The sequence below is a fragment of the Astatotilapia calliptera genome, chromosome 23, assembly GCF_964374335.1.
Source record: "Astatotilapia calliptera chromosome 23, fAstCal68.1, whole genome shotgun sequence".
NCBI classification, from domain to species: Eukaryota; Metazoa; Chordata; class Actinopteri; order Cichliformes; family Cichlidae; genus Astatotilapia; species Astatotilapia calliptera.
Genome location: NC_137443.1, coordinates 30600220 through 30623053, shown reverse-complemented (window position 1 = coordinate 30623053; position 22834 = coordinate 30600220). Strand labels below are relative to the sequence as shown.

The following is a 22834-nucleotide window of genomic DNA, read 5'->3' as shown; positions in this document are numbered from 1 at the left end:
TTCAAGAAGCTATATCAAAAAACCCAGAAACCTTAGTAGAATAGATTTCACATATTAACATTGATCCACATATTATTATTATTACTACTACTACTACTACTACTACTACTACTACCACTAATAATAATAATAATAATAATAATAATAATAATAATAATAATAATAATATTGTCTAAATAAGAAGTGCAAAGAAACTCCACTAAAAAGCCAAATCATCACATTGGTAAGAAAATCTGTTCCATGTGTTTACTATGCTGCCGTCCACCTTTAACCTCTAAATACTCACTTATGTTGATAGTTAGCACTCAGACATGTGCTGGAAGTATTGTGGTATGAGTTAGTTTGTTGCTGTGTGCAGGTTGTATGGATCCTTGAGAAAGCACAGGGTGATACGAGTTTGGGTATTTCTGTTTTTATTTCAAGGATTGTAAATGTGGTTTGTTAGACATAATATTGAACATGTTGAGAAGATTTTCAGATTGAAAGAGTAAGACGGCTGCAGGTATTTCTCATACAATGACAATGTTTTTGATTCAGCAAAGTAAAGTCTGAAAGAGCCCTTTACAGTTAGTCTGTGTGACAATAAATGACAACAACATAAGCAGACTTTAATACCTTCACAGAGATTATGAATTAAAAAAAAAGCCATTAACAGGAATCAAACTGACTAACCTCTTTTATTGCAACTTAGCACATATTTATGAGGAGTTATATTAAAGATTGGTGCATACATTTCATTCCTGCAATTTTCAGGTGCACAGGAGATCTGCATGCAGGGCCACTACCTGCGCGGGTCTGCGCTGCTGCTCATTATGTACTGAACAAAAGGTGATGCTGGGCAGATGAACACCCACATTTAATAATTTTTTAATTTTCATGGTAAATTTTCACCTTTAAGTTGTATTGTACTGTCTACATGATTTTGACATCTCTGGAGTGAGGCTGCAGTATTCTGAGGGTGAAGATGAATTTGATAGCTCTTCTAAACCAGGGGTAAAACAGAACATAAATCACAGGGTTCACACAAGCATTTATTAGCATGATCCAAAACAGCACAGCGTAATAAGGCAAGCGTGTAGAGGTGTCCACACCTGTAAAGGAAGGATAATAATAAGGGCAGAAGCACATTACAAACACAGCTATCAAAATCCCGAGTGTCCTGGCTGCCTTCAGCTCTGATTTTTTAGCAGCTGGAGCTGCTCTCACAGCTGCCTGCGACTGAATGGCACGCACCTGAGAAACAGCAACCACAAAGACCCTCATGTACATAACAAACATTACAGCAAAGGGGGCAACACATGACAAAAAGAGATCTACTGTGCCTGTAGTGTAGCTGATGAACACAACACACTCCCCGTGACAGGAGCTGAACCTGTCTGGCCACCCTATGTGCTCCATGAGAATGCAGCCATTGTAGAGAAGAGAGCAGGCCCAGCAGACACAGACTGAAAGCTTCACTCTGTTCACTGTGATCTTTGAGGAATAGAGCAGAGGGTCACAGATGGCTAGATAGCGATCTACAGATATGAGCACCATGCTGTCCAGAGAAAAAGAGAGGAGGCAGTAAGACAAATAAGGACTGAGAGCACACATCAGCCTCCCCAGCAGCCAGCACGTCTCGATGTAGCGCAGGCCCTCGATGGGCATCACCAGCAACCCCAAAAGCAGGTCGGACACGGCCAGGGACAGGAGCAGGGCATTGGTCGGGGTGTGGAGCTGCTTGAAGTGGGAGATGGAGACGACCACAAGCAGGTTGAGCACCACAGTAAGCAGTGAGACTGAAGCCAGCAGAGTGTAGAGAAGAGTGGCCTGGGAGGTGGGTCGCAGCAGCCGCCTGCAGGAGGAGTTGAGGTTAGGGAAGCAGAGGGGAGGACCCCCAGTGCTGTCCATCATAGAGAAAGGGAAGACCTGCAACTGTGCTCGAGAATCTTCATTTATCTTCTTCAAACACCCCCCACCTTTTTTTTTAAACATCCTATGAATGATGAAACTTATTGTCTTAAACTTCATCACCTTTCCTTCTTCCTCTGTATAAATTCAGCTGGGATTTATATTAGTTGAGCCTTGAAAAAGTTTCACAACTGTAGTGTGTTGTACTCCCGAAGCCTTTCACAACTTGGACTTTGACCCATTGGGTTTATGCTGATATAATAATGGTAAATGGCCTGCATTTGTATAGCGCTTTTCTAGTCCTTAAGGACCCCAAAGCACTTTACACTACATTCAGTCATTCACCCATTCACACACACATTCACACACTGGCGATAGCAAGCTACATTGTAGCCACAGCTGCCCTGGGGCGCACTGACAGAGGCGAGGCTGCCGGACACAGGCGCCACCGGGCCCTCTGACCACCACCAGTAGGTAAACATGGGGTTAGTATCTTGCCCAAGGATATTTAGCATGCAGCCAGGAGGCAGCCTGGGATCAAACCACCGACCTTCTGATTAGTGGCTGACCTGCTCCAGCCACCGCATTATAATGAAAAACACTAGAATGCTCCAAACCTGTAATTGGAGCTGTGATGTTGATTTTACACTAGCTTTGCATGATTATTGCAGAGTAGCTCTGCATAGCTGACGGTTAAAAAATACCTAATTTTTATCATGCTGGGCCATGCAGATGGGTCTGCTGGGCTTAAAGCTAGAGAATGAAATATCTGCTCTAATGGACTTTATATAGATCTTTGATTATCTGAAACATGTAAGTGTGACAAATATGCAAAAAAAAGGGACCCAGCAAGGGGGCAAAAGCTTCTTCACAGCACTGAATGTGCTGCAGATCAGGAGGACCTCTTGACTGAGTGGAACACCCTCCTAAGAGCTAAGAGGTCAGATCAGGTGCAGCTCGGTACTCCCACTAAGAATCCTCTCTATAGAGCAAGTGTAGAAGTTCCTGAAGTCTTTCAATCCACTGATGCAGTGAAGTCTTGATGGGCTTTCTTCACCAAGAGTGAATTGTTATCCTTTACGCTTACTTCCTATTTAACTGAGAACATCTTAATCGCAACCATCATCATATATAACTATTTCTCAAGACTGTGGAATTTTAGAATGAACAAAGTTACGAACCTGGAGAAAGCCAAAAAAAAGTGGTCTCTAGGAATATTAAAATTTGACTGCTCATCAGTGTGTTGTTTTGATACAAATCGCATATTACCCTTAATCCCTTTTTGTGCCACTTATCGAACATACTGCGAGACATTCCTGTAACAAAGTCTTTGTTTCTCAGTAAAGGAGTCAAGAATGAAGTGTAATCTTCTCGACCCAACCTTTTATGCATTTCCCCCCAGACCCTTATTGATTGGGTTATTCTTAATCCCCATTTGTAATATTGTTTTTTTTGTCACAGACAACTAAGCTCCAAAGGGAATAAGGTAAAGTGGACCAAGAGTCTAGGTGAGAGTGAGAATTTAGATAAGTATATAGCCACTTCCATAAGACATGGCTATGACATGCCCAATTACAGGGAGTGCAGAATTATTAGGCAAATGAGTATTTTGTCCACATCATCCTCTTCATGCATGTTGTCTTACTCCAAGCTGTATAGGCTCAAAAGCCTACTACCAATTAAGCATATTAGGTGATGTGCATCTCTGTAATGAGAAGGGGTGTGGTCTAATGACATCAACACCCACCCTCAGGTGCGTGTGCATAATTATTAGGCAACTTCCTTTCCTTTGGCAAAATGGGTCAAAAGAAGGACTTGACAGGCTCAGAAAAGTCAAAAATAGTGAGATATCTTGCAGAGGGATGCAGCAGTCTCAAAATTGCAAAGCTTCTGAAGAGTGATCATCGAACAATCAAGCGTTTCATTCAAAATAGTCAACAGGGTCACAAGAAGCGTGTGGAAAAACCAAGGCGCAAAATAACTGCCCATGAACTGAGAAAAGTCAAGCGTGCAGCTGCCAAGATGCCACTTGCCACCAGTTTGGCCATATTTCAGAGCTGCAACATCACTGGAGTGCCCAAAAGCACAAGGTGTGCAATACTCAGAGACATGGCCAAGGTAAGAAAGGCTGAAAGACGACCACCACTGAACAAGACACACAAAATATCTCAAGACTGATTTTTCTAAGGTTTTATGGACTGATGAAATGAGAGTGAGTCTTGATGGGCCAGATGGATGGGCCCGTGGCTGGATTGGTAAAGGGCAGAGAGCTCCAGTCCGACTCAGACGCCAGCAAGGTGGAGGTGGAGTACTGGTTTGGGCTGGTATCATCAAAGATGAGCTTGTGGGGCCTTTTCGGGTTGAGGATGGAGTCAAGCTCAACTCCCAGTCCTACTGCCAGTTTCTGGAAGACACCTTCTTCAAGCAGTGGTACAGGAAGAAGTCTGCATCCTTCAAGAAAAACATGATTTTCATGCAGGACAATGCTCCATCACACGCTTCCAAGTACTCCACAGCGTGGCTGGCAAGAAAGGGTATAAAAGAAGAAAAACTAATGACATAGCCACCTTGTTCACCTGATCTGAACCCCATTGAGAAACTGTGGTCCATCATCAAATGTGAGATTTACAAGGAGGGAAAACAGTACACCTCTCTGAACAGTGTCTGGGAGGCTGTGGTTGCTGCTGCACGCAATGTTGATGGTGAACAGATCAAAACACTGACAGAATCCATGGATGGCAGGCTTTTGAGTGTCCTTGCAAAGAAAGGTGGCTATATTGGTCGCTGATTTGTTTTTGTTTTGTTTTTGAATGTCAGAAATGTATATTTGTGGATGTGGAGATGTTATATTGGTTTCACTGGTAAAAATAAATAATTGAAATGGGTATATATTTGTTTTTTGTTAAGTTGCCTAATAATTATGCCCAGTAATAGTCACCTGCACACACAGATATCCCCCTAAAATAGCTAAAACTAAAAACAAACTAAAAACTACTTCCAAAAACATTCAGCTTTGATATTAATGAGTTTTTTGGGTTCATTGAGAACATGGTTGTTGTTCAATAATATAATTATTCCTCAAAAATACAACTTGCCTAATAATTCTGCACTCCCTGTATGAAAAATTTAATTTAGTAAGCCTAAGCCTCCCCTATCTATAGGCAGTAGTAAAGTTCCAATCCTTAATCTAGGTTTCTTGCCACGCCAGATAAATTTTGAAAAGGCTTTTTCTATATCACAAGAAACTTTCTGGGTGATCAGTAAAGGTAGCATTTGTAGGGGATATAATAAACGCGGGAGAACACTCATTTTTATTAAGTTCACACGCCCCATAAGAGAAAGCGGCAATTTTTGCCATCTATCGAAATCTTTTTTGATTTTTATTATAACTGGTGATAAGTTCAGTTTCCATAAATCTTTAAGAACTGGTGGAATGTTTAGCCCAAGGTATGTAAAGCCGCTGGGGGACCATTGAAAGGGATTAGAAATATCTGGCAAAGAGTTAATCTGATCACCCAGCGGCATGACTTCTGATTTCCCAAAATTAATTCTGTAAGCAGAGAATGAGCTGAACTCATGTATAGTAGACATAATAGCTGGTGTTGATTGTTCTGGTTTTGATAAGAACAGCAAAATATCATCAGCATACAATGCTATCTTATGATTTGTTCCACCCACTGTTATACGATGCACATCTTGGTGCTGGTGAATGGCCTCAGCTGGAGGTTCAAGTGCTAATGCAAAGAGGAGAGGGGACAGGGGACAGCCTTGCCTCGTACCTCTTTGCAGTGGAAACGCTGATGCTTGTACACCATTAGTTATTACACAAGCTTCTGGAAGTTTGTAGATAGTTTTAATCCATGCAATAAAACCCTCACCTAAGCCAAATCTTTCTAACACATTAAATAAATATGTCCACTCGATTCTGTCAAATGCCTTTTCGGCATCTAAAGATATACCATAGGCTTTATAACGCTGAATTCTAGAGATGAATGCAGTGCGTTTTATTCAGAGTGAGTGACAACAATCCAACAATAATCCCCTTTGTGCTCCCGACTCCCGTGCAGTGTCCATTCCTCCGTGCTCCACGTCTCTGCTCCCTTATACTTGAGTCTGCTGCCCTCCTGTGCTCCACTTTCCTCCTGGGGAAAACAACAGAGGCAGCCATTAGTACAATCCCACGGTCGCGGCAAAGTCACACTAACTATAGCTGGAAAACTGATGGGTAGTAACGCGTATTATCCAGCTTCGAGGAGCTCTCAGCTACACTCCTATGTAACTCCGCTGACGAGCCTGATCAGCTGCAGGTGTGTGTAATTCTCCTCCACAGGTGTGGCCAGGCGGTGAAGCCGGTGACGGCTGAAGTGGCCCCTCAGACCCTCCAGCGGAGACAGACACGTGACCGGTATGGAGACCTCTGGCCAAGGGAATGCTGACTGTGACTGTACAGGGCACACAGCCGACTCATGATGCTGCAGCTCGGGCTGTGCAGTCCTCTGCTGGCAGACTGAGCTTCTCTGAGCATTCAGCAGAGGATGGAAGTGGCAGTGTTGCTGGCTGAGTTACAGGCCATGCTGCCATGGGCTGAGCTACAGTCTGGACAGCTATGGGCTGAGCTACAGGCTGTGCAGCTAACTGTGCTACAGGCTGGGCAGCTTACTGTGCTATAGCTACAGGCTCGGCAGCTGACTGAGCTTCAAGCTGGGCAGATGACAGAGTTACAGCTACAGGCTGTGCTGATGGAGAAACTAATAATGGCACAGCAACCGCAACAATTTCCAGGAACCCAGAGCTAGCTGAGGCCTCCAGTTCAGTCACTGTGGAAGCCCTGGAGTGAGGAAATGTCTTGTGGCTGTCAGGCTTAGCTAAACAAAGCTCAGGTATCGGGCTCTCCAATACCGGGCACTTCAACACATCAGCAGCCACGAACTCTCAAGTTCTCAAGTTCTTTAACATTAGTAAAGTCAGGAGCTTTTTCCTCCAGGCTCTTCTCCTCAGCCAGTACTTACCTGCCTTCTCTTTTCCATCTTAGCCCTCTCTCCACCTCTGCAAGCCTCTTCTTCTTTGCCTGTACTCTTATCCTTTCCTCCTCATCTCTTTTCTTCCTTTCTTCCTCCTGAATTTTAACAGTCACAGGGAGGGAATTTGCAAAATTAGCAGAGCCAATTTTACTCACCATAGCGTCTTGGGCTGCTGGAGTGGTTAGCAGGGTGGAGGCTGCCATAGGTGGAGCAGATGGCTGAACTTCAAATGGCTTAGCCGATGGACAGGCTACTTTAGTGTTTGCAGTCTCACAGTCTTCTGTTAACAAACAAAAAGACGGAGTGGGTGGAGAAAAATTGTCCTTATTACTCACCACAGCCGACAGTTGGAAAGTCCGGGAATCCGGCTGCAGTGAGGAGCGCCGAGCGGCGCTTCCTTGACGATGCCGGGGCCGGCGTGTCAGGCTGAGGATCCGCCAGCTGGCCAGGCTGGGAGAGCAGCCTGAGTTGGAGAGTGGAGGGTGTTAATTAAGAAGTCAGCGACGATTGGAAAGAGACGGTCCATTACCCAAGGGAAACAAGCCAGTTTTTCCCGCAGCTGCTTTTCCACTGTGCGACGCACTTTTCCCCGCCAGCTACAGGTCGCAGAGTCCGTTAATTTTATCCATCACCTCCCTCCTGAACCTCTCCGATGAGTCTGCTGGGTCCATCTGGCTGGATCGTTCTGTCACGGTTTGCCAAGGCAACCCGTGGGGAATGTGGGGATGGAGGGCCCAAACGCTGGACTCTAGAGGTGAATGCAGTGCATTTTATTCACAATGAGTGACAACAATCCAACAATAATTGCCTGTGCGCTCCCGACTCCCGTGCAGTGTCCATTCCCCTGTGCTCGACGTCCCTGCTCCCTTATACTTGAGTCTGCTGCCCTCCTGTGCTCCACTTTCCTCCTGGGGAAAACAACAGAGGCAGCCATTAGTACAATCCCACGGTCGCAGTAAACTCAAACTAACTGTAGCTGGGAAACTGACGAGTAGTCACATGTACCATCCAGCTTCGAGAAGCTCTCAGCTACACTCCTATGTAACTCCCCTGACGAGCCTAATCGTCAGGCGTGTGTAATTCTGCTCTGCAGGTGTGGCCAGGCTCCAGGCAGACACACCCACACATGCCCACATAGATCACCCACATACACAAACATGGATCTGGGTCACCCAGAACCAGGTCCTCAGAGAAGCTCATTCTCATTCCCACCACTTCACACTCAGCTGTGAACAGTTCCAAGCCGAGCTGGAGGCTATTACCCGATGAAGCCAACAGAATCACATCATACGCAAAAAACAGAGATGAGATCCTGAAACCACCCAAGTAGAAGCCTTCCGCCACTTGGCTATGCCCAGAAATTCTGTCCATAAAAATTATGAACAGAATCAGTGACAAAGGGCAGCCCTGGTGAAGCCCATCACCCACCAGGAACGAGTCCGACTTATTGCTGGCTATCTGGACGAAGCTCTTGCAATGGTTGTATAAGGACTGGAAGGCCCGTAGCAATGGGCCAGACACCCCATACTCCTGGAGCACCCCCCACAGGATCCCTGAGGGACACGGTCGAATGCCTTCTTCAAGTCCACGACACACATGTAGACTGGTTGGGCAAACTCTCTTGCACCCTCAAGTATCCTTGAGAGGATGAAGAGCTGATCCAATGTTCCACGACCTGGAAAAAAAACGGATCATTCCTCCTGTATCCAAGGTTTGGCTAACGGATGGACTCTCCTCTCCAGCACCCTGGCATAGGCTTTCCCAGGGAGGCTGAGGAATGTGATTCCCCTGTAATTGGAACACAACCTCCTGTCCCCTTTCTAAAAGATGGGAACCACCACCCCGGTCTGCCAATCCAGGGGTACTATCCCTGATCTCCAAGCAACATTGTAGAGGCGTGTCAACCAAGACAGCCCTACAACATCCAGAGCCTTCAGGAACTTGGGGCGGACCTCATCCACCCCAGGGGCTCTGCCACCAAGGAGCTGTTTAACTGCCTCAGTGACACCTCTGGTGTCCACCATTTGGTTTGAGGATTACCACCACGACAGTGTAAAGCAAGTGTTCTTAACAATATTAATAAGTCTGCAGTTTGTTACAATCCACTTGGCAATTGTGTAAGTCAGTGTTTCCGAGGTAGACTTACTGAGTCCCTGATGCTCCGTGAGTGGTTTGTCGCAAGCTGGGTGACATGTTAGCCAAGGTCCTAGCAGCATCCCAGACTAACATATGCTTCACCTCAATGTGATATTTTAAGCTGGAAGTACCTCGGTGAAAAGAAAATTCATTCTTGCACATTGTGCATAATACTTTATGTCGGTCGACTGTTCCATCTTGTTATTTTTTTAATACTCAAATTTCCCAATGTGCATTTAATAATAATAATGGATTGGATTTATATAGCGCTTTACAACACAACTATTCATTCACTCTCACACACTGGTGGCAAGCTACAGTTGTAGCCACAGCTGCCCTGGGGCAGACTGACAGAAGCGAGGCTGCCATATTGCGCCATCGGCCCCTCTGGCCAACACCAGTAGGCAGTAGGGTAAAGTGTCTTGCCCAAGGACACAACGACCAGGACAGAGAGGGCGGGGATCGAACCGGCAACCTTCCGGTTACAGATGCGCTTCCCAACCCCCTGAGCCATGGTCGCCCCGTTTATCATTTTCCATATTGAGTTGAGTGGATCAGCTGCCCATCACTACCAGATCAACTGCCCATTTGCGCATGTAACTGTACTTGGACAAACTGCCCGAAATGCGTTGAAAAAACATTGCAGTGATTTTGAGTCATTTTGCACTCGAGATGCATTAATTGCGTTAAAAATTTGAATCGTGTTGACCGCGATGGCAGATTAATTTGCGTTAATTTTGACAGCACTAATTCATATGCAACAGCACATACTACATACAGTAAAACACAAACTGGGGCTTTTGTTTATTATTTAGGAATTGTATCTGTATTATCTGTTATGTAGAGAAGTCCTTTTTTCTTTGCTCTTGTAAAAATAAGCAGCACCTCACCTTGAGGATTTTTGTGCCTACAGATGAAAAAAATAACTCAGTCACAGGTCTGGACTGATATTTGCTGAAATGGTATTTGCCTTGATTTATCCATTAAATCCAACATTTGAATTTTTTCTCTCCCCTGATTCATACACCAAACATTGTTGTATTAAATTCTTATCTTCTCTTTCACGGGGGATAGAGTGCCTCGTATTAGTTAGGCACACAGATGGGAATTCTCTATTACTTCAGTTTAGATTTGTCTGTATTTTTGAGCCACTGTCGAGCTGCTGAGTTTCACAGACCTGCTTCACGCAGACACCAGGGAGTGGTTTCCTTTGTTGCAAGTCTGCAGGTAGCAATTTGAATGTGTGATGTTGTATAAACGAACTATAGTGTCGCTTTTTCCTTCCATTTCTTGAGGGGACGGTGTATTTCACAGTTTGTTTTCACCGTTATTTAAATGAAACGTGGCAGAGACAACGACCACTGCAAATCAGTTATTGTTTAAAAACACAGCTGGAAGGACAAGTACATAAAAGCTCCAGTGAAATGCTGAATGACAGTGACAATAATTAATCAGCATTAGCAAAGGCAGAGGGTAAAACACACATAGTAAAGGTCCGCTGATAAGCCTGTTTAATCATGCATGCATTTATTATATTGCATCACAGTAATCTAGCATTTATTATTATTGCATATACAGCATGTGACTTCATTTATGTGATATTTTTGTACAACTTGTTTGCAGTAAAATATGCACTTTTTTAAAAATGTGATTATTCTGGTAGTGACAAAATGCAGAAAAAGTCATCTTCATCAAGATGGACTTCTATAGCTTATAGTCATTTGAATGTTTTGTAGCTTAGTATTTGCATGTGTATTATTTCCCCAACAGACACTAATGTGGTGAACATTAGTTTTTACTGGGACCCAAGGAGAGTGATGTAACTCCCCTGACTGAGCATCATCATCTTCAACCTCATTTTTCTTCCCCACTGTTTTCTCTCTTGTCGTTACAGTTTTCAGCTTTTGAGTACACTTTCAAATAAACTGTACTTTACAAAGGCTTTAAAAGTTAAATTGGTTATGAGCTGTAGGTTAACAGGCCATTATAAGTACCCCAGGCAAAAATGCTCTAAAAGTTTAACAGGGACCTTCATCATTGTCTTAGAAGTTTAGTTTTAAACACCAAGAGGTCATTAAAGCCCTTTAGTGTTTCACATAACCATCTGAAAAGACATAGCTATGAACAGGATATAAGAAGCACTTCAAAGTACCCTTGTTATCATGCTTGCCAGGACATAAAAGCAAATATTGATATCATTGCTTCTGAAGCCACTATTACTACGTCTTTTTGAGCGGATTGAACTAATGAGTGTTAATTGGTGACTTCAACGGAATTTTATTATCCGACCAGTGGCTAGCTTCTCTATTACTGTAAAGATGGCAGAGTGGGCTCAGGCTTTTCATCCAGCTATATGTCAGATGGTGTTTTTAGTAATGTGAAGTTACTACTCACTGAAGAACAGTGTGAGACTGCACGCTTAGATCCTATATTATTCCAACAATCATGCATTGACTGAAAACAATTTCCGTCTGAGACCTCCTTCTACACAATCAAGAGCGCAGCAGCCAAAACTGGCACACAGTTACATCTTAGGCCTCTGGTGGTTCTTATCTATATCACATATTGCCAAGCAACCACCTACTGACCAAAATGATCCATTTGTCACTCTTAAGCACTTATAACACCTTTGTACTTGTATGTCTATATATATATCACGTTACCTACTTAACAACAGACTAAAGCAACATTTACAGTTGAGGCCAGAATTATTAGCTCTCCAGGAATTATGGAACATTTTCCTAAACTTCTTCTCAATGTTTGCAGCATTGATGAAACTTGATATAATCAAACATTCACCAGTGCTATTTAGTAGCTTTTTGTACATTTTGCAGTGGAAAATACATTTTTCGGTTTGCCTTATATTAAATACAGTAAAACATGGTGTGGTTTAGCCCCATGTGAATGTTTGCTTTCAAAACACACCTACAGTAATTAACCAGTCTGCTTTGAAACCACACCTCTGCAGTCACTTTGCTTCCTAACACCATTCAATAAGCATAAAAAGACTCCAAGGAAGAGGGCACTTGAACACATGAGAGGGACTACTGTCACAAACCATGCCAAAGACAAACGAAATCGGTCTTGAGCTCAGAAAGAAGATAGTACAGGCTCATGATAAGGGGGAAGACTGCCATTTCCAAGCGATTCACAGTGTCTAGAACCGCTGTACGTTGCATCATTGCCAAGTACAAGGAGACAAATTCTGTAAGAAACATACCTGACCGTGGCCATAAGTGCTCTGGAGAGGAAAATAGTCAGACATGCCAGCAAGGAACCCTGGACATCTGTCAAGACAATTGTTGCTGACCTGGCCTCTTCTGGAGTTGATGTTTCAAGGAACCCAGTTGTGAGGGCTCGTCATCATGGTGGGCTTCAGGTCCATCGTCCCAGAAGAACCCCTTTACTCAAATAGCAGCACATCACAGCCCGACTGAGGTTTGCTCGTGAACATTTGAAAGGTAAAGACGAGTTTTGGAAGTCTGTGTTTTGGTCTGATAAGACTAAACTGGAACTGTTTGGGCACATGGATGTTGCTTATGTTTGGCGAATAAAGGGACAGGCCTTCAACCCTAGGAACACAGTTCCCACAGTTAAACATGGTTTGGGGCTATTTTGAAGCCTCAGGCACAGGGAGACTTGTTCGGGTGGATGCCATCATGAAAAAAGAAAATTATGTTGACATTTTGAGGGGGGATATGTAAAAATCTTCTCGTAGTCTAGGCTTAGGTCATTGCTGGGTCTTCCAACAAGACAATGACCCAAAGCATACATTGAAATTAGTCCAACAGTTCCTCAAGGATACCAAAACCAAGATCCTGGAGTGGCCCGCACAGAGCCCAGACCTCACTCCTATTGAGAATTTGTGGCAAGTGCTCAAAGTGAATGTCCATGATTGGAAACCATGCAATTTAGACCAGCTAGAAAGATTTGCAATGGAGGAATAGACCAAAATCCCTCAGTAGACCTGTGCCAACCTAGTAAAGACCTACTCTCAGAGATTGTTGTTGGTTGTGGTTCAGAAAGGGTACAGTATTGTCTACTATTGGCCATAGGGATAATAATTTTGGATGTCTCATTTTTGCCCTTTCTTGTTTCAATTCGGTGTATCAATAAAATATCCTAATTAAACTTAGTGGACATTGTTATCTTGGAAACAGATACACTATAAAAACAAATACTTGTTGTTAGTGGTCATTTCTATATTGAAATCAAGAGTGTTGTCTAATTTCACAAGGGCTAATAATTTTGGCCTAAACTGTATAAAGTACAGCAGAACAAGTATTGCCAGGGACTTTAATACAACCCCATATTTGTCTTCTATTTATGCATAAAAAAAAATAACATCTGTGATTGGCCCTCTTTTGATTTTTTAGTTGTTTTGTGTATTTGTCAGACTTAGAAGTTTCAGATCATCATACAAATTTATATTATTTTATATAAAAATTTTTTAATATTAAACAAAGATAATCCAGAATTAATACAAGTTCAGCAATTTTGGCAGCTACTAAATACACACAAATGATTATAACTAGGGCTGTCAACGTTAATGCATTAACGCGGATTAATCAGTCATCTCGATTAATGCAATTACATTTTTTTTAATGCAATTAATATATCTGGAACTCAAAATCCCTGAAATGTTTCTTTCAATGCATTTTGGGCGGTTTGTCCAAAGTTTGTCCATTCTGCGCTCCAGGTTTTGGCCTGGAGCGCAATTAAAAATTTTAATCATGTTAATCGTGATGACACGTTAACGTTGACAGCCCTAATTATTACTGATCACTTTTTTCAATTTCACTAGTCCCATTCAGGCCTGGTAACTGCCAAACTTGCTTAATCAAGAAATCACTTAAATAGAGCCTGTCTGACAAAGTGAATTAGGCTAACAGATCTCAAAAAGCAACACATCATGGCACAATCTAAATATACTGCTGAGAAACTAAGTCATTGACATCTATAATTCTGGAAATGTTTACAAAGCCATTTCTAAAGCTTTGGGACTCTGGTGAACTACAGTGAGAGTAATTATACAGAAATGTAGAAAACTTGGAACAGTGGTGGAGCTTCCCAGGAGTGACTGGCCCATGAAAATTACTCCAATAGTGCATAAACGACTCATCCCTGAGGCCACAAAAAAACCCCAGAACAAAATCTACAGAACCACAGGCCTCAGTTGCCTCTCACTTAAGGTCAGAGTTTAGAAAGAGACTGGACAAAAATGACATCCATTAAGGAGTTCAAGGAAAAAAACACTGCTGACAAAAAACAAACAAAAAAACAAACAAAAATTTTTTGATGATCCCCAGGACTTTTGGGAAAATATTCTGTAGACTGATGACACTTAGTCTCATCAATTTTTGGAGTGTTTGAGTCCCGTTGCATGTGACATAAAACTAAAATCAGATTGAGATGCTGAGGCATGACTTTAAATAGACAGTTCATGCTGGAAAACCCTGCAATGTGTTTGAGTTACAACAATTCTGCAAAGAAGAGTGGACCAAAATTCCTCCACAGCTATGTGAAAGACTCATTGCCAGTTATCACACTTGATTACAGTTCTTGCTGCCCAGGTTGGCCCAAACTATTTTTAGGTTTAGAGGACAATTACTTTTCACACACGGCCATGGAGATTTGGATAACTGTCTTCCCTTAATAAATGAAACTGTCATTTAAAAACTGCATTTTTTTATTTACTTGGATTATCTTTGTGTATAATTAAAATAAGTTTGATGATCTAATACTGGCTAATAAATGTTGAGAGACTGAGTTTCAACAGATTTATCACAGTAGTTAGCACCATGACTGCCACTTCTGTAGAAATGGATGACATTGGATTTAGCATTCACCTTCAGGATGATTTTGAAATGGTTTCATACAGGAATTATCCCATATCCACATGGTGCATAGGGAAGGGGAACATTGAAAGTGCTTTTACCTTGTCATGTTTCAAGGAAGACATGAAGCTAAAGGCGAGGCGCAGTGAAGATGTGTAACAGGAACACTAAAACAACAAATTATGGCAACCAAACAGGTCATAGTATTATACTGGAAAGCTTTTATTCGATTCAGAGCAGTAAAATAAACTGTTGTAAATGTCAGTAGGCACACTGTAAACAGATGGCAAGTCTAGCTGCTAAGGTTTTACTGTAATCTAACAATGACATTTATTGCAGTGCTGAAAAAAAAACACCAACTGTGCAGGATTATGGTTGGTGAGGCATTTTAAGCACGTTTTTCTCCACAGTATGATTAGAAGCGGGTATTACATGTAAAGTCTGCACAGACCATCCAAACTTTGACTGTTTAAACAGGCGATCATAAAAAAATGTTTACCTGTCCTTATGTGTTGTGTTGCATCATTACAGTATATTTGTTTTAACACCTCAGATTGGCCCAGTGCCTCGGTGGCAAAGAAGTGCTACCTAACAGAGTCATGATGAAACAAGGAAGCTTGCTAATGAGAGGCACCTCACTGGTATTAACCACGGAAGGCAGTTGTTTTGCTGATGGGTGAGAAGCTATAATTTGATCTCAAAGGTATTATTATTTGTGTGTATTAGTTTAATGAGTTTGCTGAATGTTTTGGGGGATTAGGTGATGGAGGGGTCTGGGGGCCAAGTGAAGCTACTGTTGTAGTCTGTTAAAAATTACAAACCCAATTCTGAAAAACACTCATATTTCCCTAATAGAACATAGAAAACATAAAATTTTGAATTCTGTGGCAGCAACATACTGCAAAACATTGAGATTAGGGGGGTGGGGCAACAAAAGGTTGGGAAAGTAAATATTACTAAAAGCAAACAGATGGATGAACATTTTCTAACCAGATTGATTCATAGGCAACTGATCAGTGACATGATTGGGTATAAAAGGAGCATCTTAGAGAGGCAGAATTTCTCAGACCTTTGGGGTTCGTCAAGCTGCAGTAAATGTTTCTAATATGTGAAATTGTGAGGACTTTGAATAATTTATTTCCTACAGGTCATAATTTAATCAAAAGATTGAGAAAATTTGGAGAAATCTCTGCGCAAGGGATGAAGCCAAAGATCAGTACTGTATGCTTGTAGATCACAATTTTTGGCCTTCAGGCAACAAACTAAATGATTTTGTGAACCTGGAAAAACTAGCTAAAATAAAACAAAAATATTGAGTAAATATCTTTAGTTTTAGTATTTGTTAGTTTGGTAAAAGCAAAGCTAAAAAACAATTTACCTGATTTGGGATGAGTGTTTATTGAGACTGATATCTATCTCTGGGGCGATCGTGACTCAAGAGATAGCAGTTCGTCTTCTAATCAGAAGGTTGCCAGTTTCAGCCCCAGCTCCGACGGTCTCGGTCGTTGTGTCCTTGGGCAAGACACTTCACCTGTTGTCTAGTGGTGGTGGGCAGCTGTGGCTACAATGTGGCTTGCCATCACCAGTGGGTGGATGACTGAATGAAGTGTAAAGTGCTATACAAATACAGGCCATTTACTGAGCTGATTGAGTCAGCTGCTTTCAAAATTTTATTTTAATACCTGTACTAATTTTCCTGCTTCCTTGTCTCTGACATATGCCCTCCGTAACATAATTATAAAGACTAAAACTAACACTGAAACTAATAAAAACTCTGAACTAAACATAATAAAAGAATAAACTGAAATAAAAAAAAATCAGCTCTGGAAACTAACTGGAACTAAACTGATTTGAAACCAAAAACCAAAATAAAATAATAAATACAAAAAAATGCTAATAAGAAAAAACCAAGACTATAACTCTGTACAAAATTAGTTTTTTGTACAAAGGGAAGGGTGGCCATTTTAACAAAATGAAATTTTCATTTTATTAATTCATTTTATGTATTTATTTATTTGTTTAACTTTTTCAGACTAAAAGAAAACAATGATGTATTGCTGGCAAAATATTACACTGGCTTGTCAATAAATAGATGAATTTTAGTAGATTAAAAAAAAATGTAACATGCCTGTAAATAATTCCAAAATGCAAATGATCCTGTTTTGGGACTACAAATGTTTCAAATAAGTAAAACACCCAATACATTGTTTTAATGTTGTTTGTTGTATAAATTATTAAAACCACCTTTTGTTTTATGTTTATTTTGGTTAGGAGTGACGTCACCGTGACGTTGTTGTATATAGGGCTTTGCCGCATGATGTCATGGACGGAGGGGGGCACGCCCCCTCCCGCCATGACAGTAGGCCAGACAAAGCACATGGAAGCGTCAGCTATGGTTCGTATGTACTGTGTTGTCGGTTGCAACGGTAGATCACACAATAGGGAAAGGAAAGAAGCTGGAAAATGGGATCTCTTTTCATCGTTTCCCCTCCTGGAGGCAACGGGAGGGATCTCATGTATCCGATAATACTAAACGAAGACGTCAGGCTTGGATTGCAGCAGTCAGACGAGTGGATATCAAGTTCTCTGCCATCCCCAAACGAGAGCAATTGCCCACCTGAGAATTCATGTTGAGCGAGTAATAGGTAGTTTGCGTAACAAGTTCAAAATGCTACCACTACAATGCCAATCCGATTACTCACATCATGTGAGGGTGAAGACACAACACTGCTTGATAAGATTGCTAAGGTGTGCTGTGTTTTGGTGAATATGTGCCCCAGTGTGGTTGTCAAACCAGGGCCAAATGAAATTTGCTCTTTGCTCGTTTTGCATGTACAGTTCATTGTAAATAATTGTACTTTCTGTAAAGTGGTTTCAATAAAACAGAAAAAAGTATGTTTATTTTTTTATTCAAGATCCGTTCACATGTACTTAGCAAGTACATACACATGAAATGCAAACTATTTACATGGCAACGCACAGCTGGCATCAATCGTGAACCGTTCATCTAGAGCAAATTTTGGGGCAGGTGTTGAGAAGTCAATGTTATGTGCAACCTCTGGCTGGATCTTGGTCATATGGTCAACGTACTCACAACGTGGAGGCTTAAAAACGGCCAAATCTTGTACCCAACCGTTTGTGAATCAGATGTGCGCCTCCAGGGATTTATAATTACGAAAATGATTTCCCCACAGGCAAGGTACGTGAAGATATTGGGATAGGACAACAGCGGTAGGCTGTCTGGGTTTCCACTCCACTGCCTTATTTCATACAGGTCCACATTACAGATGCACGCTATTTTTTCCAAGTACCGTCTCTTGGCTTCTGGGCGCAATCAGTCACGATACAGCCCTTTTGCGCTGATTTTAAGCATGGTTCTGGCAGTCCCGCTTCCAACACCGTGGCCCTTTCTCAATATGCGTACTTGTGTGTACTTGCGTTCTCGTGATACGTCATCAGTCGGAGACCAAGTACTGTTCCAATTCGAAGTACGCATCAAGCCGAGAACGCGAAAAAGTCCCGGATGTGTTCTCACTCCGCCCGTTTTATCGAGCATGCATCGGTGGTGACTGTCACTACCCAATCTGTACCGGAAACCCGATCGGTACCCCGCATGCGCGAAAGGTGTCTACTTCCGGTCGAAGCATTTTACGATAGTTACAGGTCAGAGTATCTGTTAACTCATTCACTGCCATTGACGTCTATAGCCGTCAATGGCAGTGAATGAGTCAATGGGTTTAACTCATTCACTGCCAATGGCTGGCAGTGAATGAGTTAAGAATAACAAGTATCTCTTAAAATGTTTCCGATAATGAAACATTTAATATAATGTAGACAAAAACAAAAAAATAAAAAGATAGTGACAGATCGGGACTTCCGATCCTTACTGCGCATGTGCAAAGTCGGACCGTACAAATCGGGTCTACCCGATCTGTACCGTGCATGTGCAGGGGTTTTCTTCTTCTTCTGTTCGTTTAATGGCAGTGTACTCCCCAGTGTACGAGGGCACCACCACCTGCTGACTGAGCGAATGAACCCTATTGTAAACTAAATTAGCGTCATTATAAACGTGTGTTAAATTTGATTTAGTGATAATCGAGTGTGTTTATGCTTGTCTGTGTGGAGAGGATTGTTGGAAAAGTGATGATAATGTCCGCTATCACTGTCAATTGCCAGTAAACACTTCATCTGGCTGCTGAATCTTCACTTGACATATTATAAAGTCTGTATTATTAACTCTGTCATTAGGCACCATTCTTCTTATTTTACAGCGCTGTTGTTCAATCAACGAACGCTCTCTGTTGAGGAGAAAAGCAAAAATTTGTTGCGGATACGGATTATCCATTGTTTAAATGTCCCGGTAGTCGAAAAGGAGGCAGAGCTGCTGAGAAATGCTAAGAGCTAACTGGGCGCTAACCGTGTCATTCAAATATATTGAATGTCGCAATGTTGGCAAAGAGAGGAAGTGACGTAAGATTTGCGCATGCGGGGTACCGATCGGGTTTCCGGTACGAATCAGGTAGTGACAGTGGCTGTATCCCAATTCAGGGTCTGCAGCCTTAAAGTACGCAGCCTCAACGGTCTTCAAGGGCCGCGTACTCAAAGACCACTAAGGCCGGAAGTGCGAGGCTTGTGAAATGGGACGGTCTAGCCTCCGTCGCGCTGCCCAGGTTGCCTAGCAACCATGATACTAACAGCTGGAAACGTTTCATACAGCTTTGTTTGACAGAAATGAAGAAGAAAATCTTTTGTTCATTTGTTTGTTTGTTTCTACATGAGCTTTGATCATTCTCTGTAAAATGAAGGTCAGCTATTGAAGGCGTATATTTTAAAGTAAAGGCTTTAAAACCAAGTTAGTACAAATGTCACTAATGTCACATAACTTTGCCGACATGTGGCCAACAGTAATGTTTTAATGTTCTTCGTTATTAAGCATTTGCACATAAATAAGTGACATAATATTCAGTACTTACTTAAAGTTTACTCTTCGGGCGCCCCTCATCCGCCGTTTTTTTTTCGGTAAAATTATCGTAATCGGCCTTAAAATGCGGCCTTTAAGGCTGCAGACCCTGAATTGGGATACAGCCAGTGGTCGTGTCCAAATTCATGGGCTGCATCCTTCTGAGGCCGCATTTGTAGACCGATTACGTCACAGCGACGCGCCGAAGGCTGTCCAAATTCGTAGACTCCTCCGAATGCAGCCGACAAATGCGTCCTCCTTTTCCCCGAATTTGAAGGATGGGTCAGGTGTGTCCTTCGTGGCATACCATATCCCAGAATTCATAGCGCGGCCCAGCCAAACTCCAGTTTCCAACAATGTTTCCAACTACTAAGTTTTAAAATTACTCATACTAATCTTTCTGGGTCACAAAATAAACTTTTAACATATTTTCAGGCGAGAAAGTAGCTGTGTAAACATCAAATATCTGCTCGGTTTATCAAGATATCGCATATTTGCAAAAGTGCCTCGACGTTTTCGGAGACGTCTGCTACCCACCAGCTCGATAGCTAGCTGGGAGCTCGAGGGTTACTGATGCGGCCGAGAACGGCACAACTCCCGGCACATCATTTTCAGATCACCGCGGACTGCTCGGGTTAAACGTAATATATAAGTCACTTAGACAACCTAAAAATGTTATTGTTGGGCTTTTTTTCAGTGTTTTGTTTGTTCGTGAGTAAATCGGTTTGGCTGAGATTAAAGTTATTAGATTAGATTAGATAAAATAAAACTTTATTAATCCCCTGGGTGGGTTCCTCCTTGGTTTTTACACAGCTGACTAAACGTCAAACAGAAAACTGATTAAACAGAAGTATGAGACAGTCGAGAATTTACGCCAGTGTCCTGTTATATTTTAGATAGCAAGGAGCAGACGGCTGAGTTTATTAAACTCCACCGAGACAGCGGTGACGCTAATCAGAAGGCTAGACCGTCCAATTTCACGGCCGTTTACTTCCGGCCTACCCGACCTTCTGAGGACCCGGCCCACGTAGACCGCGAAGGCCGGGTCTATGGGCTCAAAATGTGGTCATAAATAGTTTGTACTTGTAAATCAGTCTCGTATGTGTAAAAAGAATTTGTGTGTGTATAAAAGATTTGTATGTGTAAAAAGAATTTGTGTGTGTAAAAAAGATTCGTATGTGTAAAAAGAATTTGTGTGTGTATAAAAGATTTGTATGTGTAAAAAGAATTTGTGTGTGTGTAAAAAAGATTCGTATGTGTAAAAAGAATTTGTGTGTGTAAAAAAGATTTGTATGTGTACAAAGAATTTGTGTGTGTGTAAAAAAGATTTGTATGTGTAAAAAGAATTTGTGTGTGCACAAAAAAGATTCGTATGTGTAAAAAAGATTTGCGTGTGCGTAAAAAAGATTCGTATGTGTAAAAAGAATGTGTGTAAAAAAGATTTGTATGTGTAAAAAAGATTTGCGTGTGCGTAAAAAAGATTCGTATGTGTAAAAAGAATTTGTGTGTGTAAAAAAGATTTGGGTGCTTTTTTGAACTGATTTGAACACACAAATCTTTTTTACACATACAAATCTTTTTTACACACATACAAATCTTTTTTACACACACACAAATTCTTTTTACACATATAAAACTGATTTACAAGTACAAAATATTTATGACCATGGTCATAAATATTTTGTACTTGTAAATCATAGTGGATTCATGCCCAAATGTTAATACTTGTACTGATGTGTAACGTGCACTGAATGTCACAGTTTCTCCACTCCATGTTTGAATAACCCCCAGGACAGTCCGTGTTCAAATGTGCTGTTACACCTTTTGATAGGACAATGTCAACTGTGTTTTCTATCCCCTTCTGTGTTCTGTGCATTTATAATATCCCTGCATACACATTGAGGATGCATGCTGTCATGTGTTGGTGATAAGCAGACTTCTCACCCTTGCAAACATTTCTGTATATGCACAGTGTGAATGCATGTGTCTTGAAAAGACAAAGGAAGAGAGCTTAGCCACTGGCACCAGCACCACAACAACATTGGGTTCTAGACAGATGGTCAACTAGAATGATAGAGAGGTTCACACATAGGGGCATATTGAAGAAAACAAATGTAGGATTTTATTGAACTGCTCCACTCCTGTCAAGCCACACTACATGTGCAAACTTTGTCTGCATATCACTATTGTTTTTTTTTTTCCCTCAGAGTTTTCTTTGGGGTCAATCCTGAGCGAGGCTCCAAGGCAGAGAAGAAGGGGAAGAAACGGCACTTCATTCCTCCACAGGTGTGCAAGCTGGTTTCTCAGCTGAAGGAATTTGAATGCAAGCAGAAGGAATCTGAATGGGCCATTTGAGCTGTTCTCAGAGCTCAGAAAATACCTTTTTGGACTGAATGTACACACACACACACACACACACACACACACACACACACACACACACACACACAAAGGCAAATCCAAAAACATGGGGCTTGGGAGTAGAAATACAGATTTTTACAGTATTAGGTGAGTTCAGATGTTTTAACTAGATGCCCACAACACACATGCTGCAGTTTCAAATCCCCCATGTTAAGGGGGAGGGAAGGTGGGCGATATTTGTCATTCCAGTTAAGCTTTTCCTGTCATTGTGGAGTTGGAGGTGTAAGTTTTAATTTTTTTTTAGTTTTAAGTTGTTTTAAGAGTTTTAAAAATCTCTTTATGGCATGTTGCACAGTCATCCTTCTAAGGTCATGGTTGTTATTGCTGCACTGATGTTTTATAGAAAAGTTGTATAATGTAATACTTCTAATGTTCTATTTGTTTTTTGTAGAAAGGTCAGCCACTGGTTGCAGAGCTCTGCCTGTCGGTGTGATATGTGGAGTTGGAGGTGTAGGTTTCTGCATCCTCCTGGAGGGGGCTCCTCATTTTGCACTGACAGGTGAGACAGCAACAGCAATGCTGGCAGTTTTATTGTCTTATTTTGTCATTGTCTTTAACAAATCAATTTG

The 22834-nt window shown here is 41.8% G+C and overlaps 1 protein-coding gene and 1 long non-coding RNA gene across 3 annotated transcripts; both read right to left on the bottom strand.

The window, feature by feature from the left end:
- Window positions 1-402: 402 nt before the first annotated feature.
- Window positions 403-2149, bottom strand: LOC113016520 (trace amine-associated receptor 13c-like). The gene has a single exon (XM_026159409.2). The coding sequence runs from the start codon at window positions 2008-2010 to the stop codon at window positions 913-915; it is 1098 nt and encodes a 365-aa protein (XP_026015194.1). The 5' UTR covers window positions 2011-2149; the 3' UTR covers window positions 403-912.
- A 3575-nt stretch (window positions 2150-5724) lies between these two features.
- LOC113016863 (uncharacterized) lies at window positions 5725-7755 on the bottom strand. Of its 2 annotated transcripts, XR_013905481.1 has the most exons (3): window positions 7247-7382; window positions 6900-7006; window positions 5869-6032 (listed from the first exon to the last, which is right to left on the bottom strand). It is a non-coding gene; the product is annotated as an uncharacterized LOC113016863 (long non-coding RNA). The 2 variants fall into 2 exon arrangements; XR_013905480.1 differs by lacking the exon at window positions 6900-7006 and having other exon boundaries at window positions 5725-6032; window positions 7067-7755.
- Between the last annotated feature and the right edge of the window lie 15079 nt (window positions 7756-22834).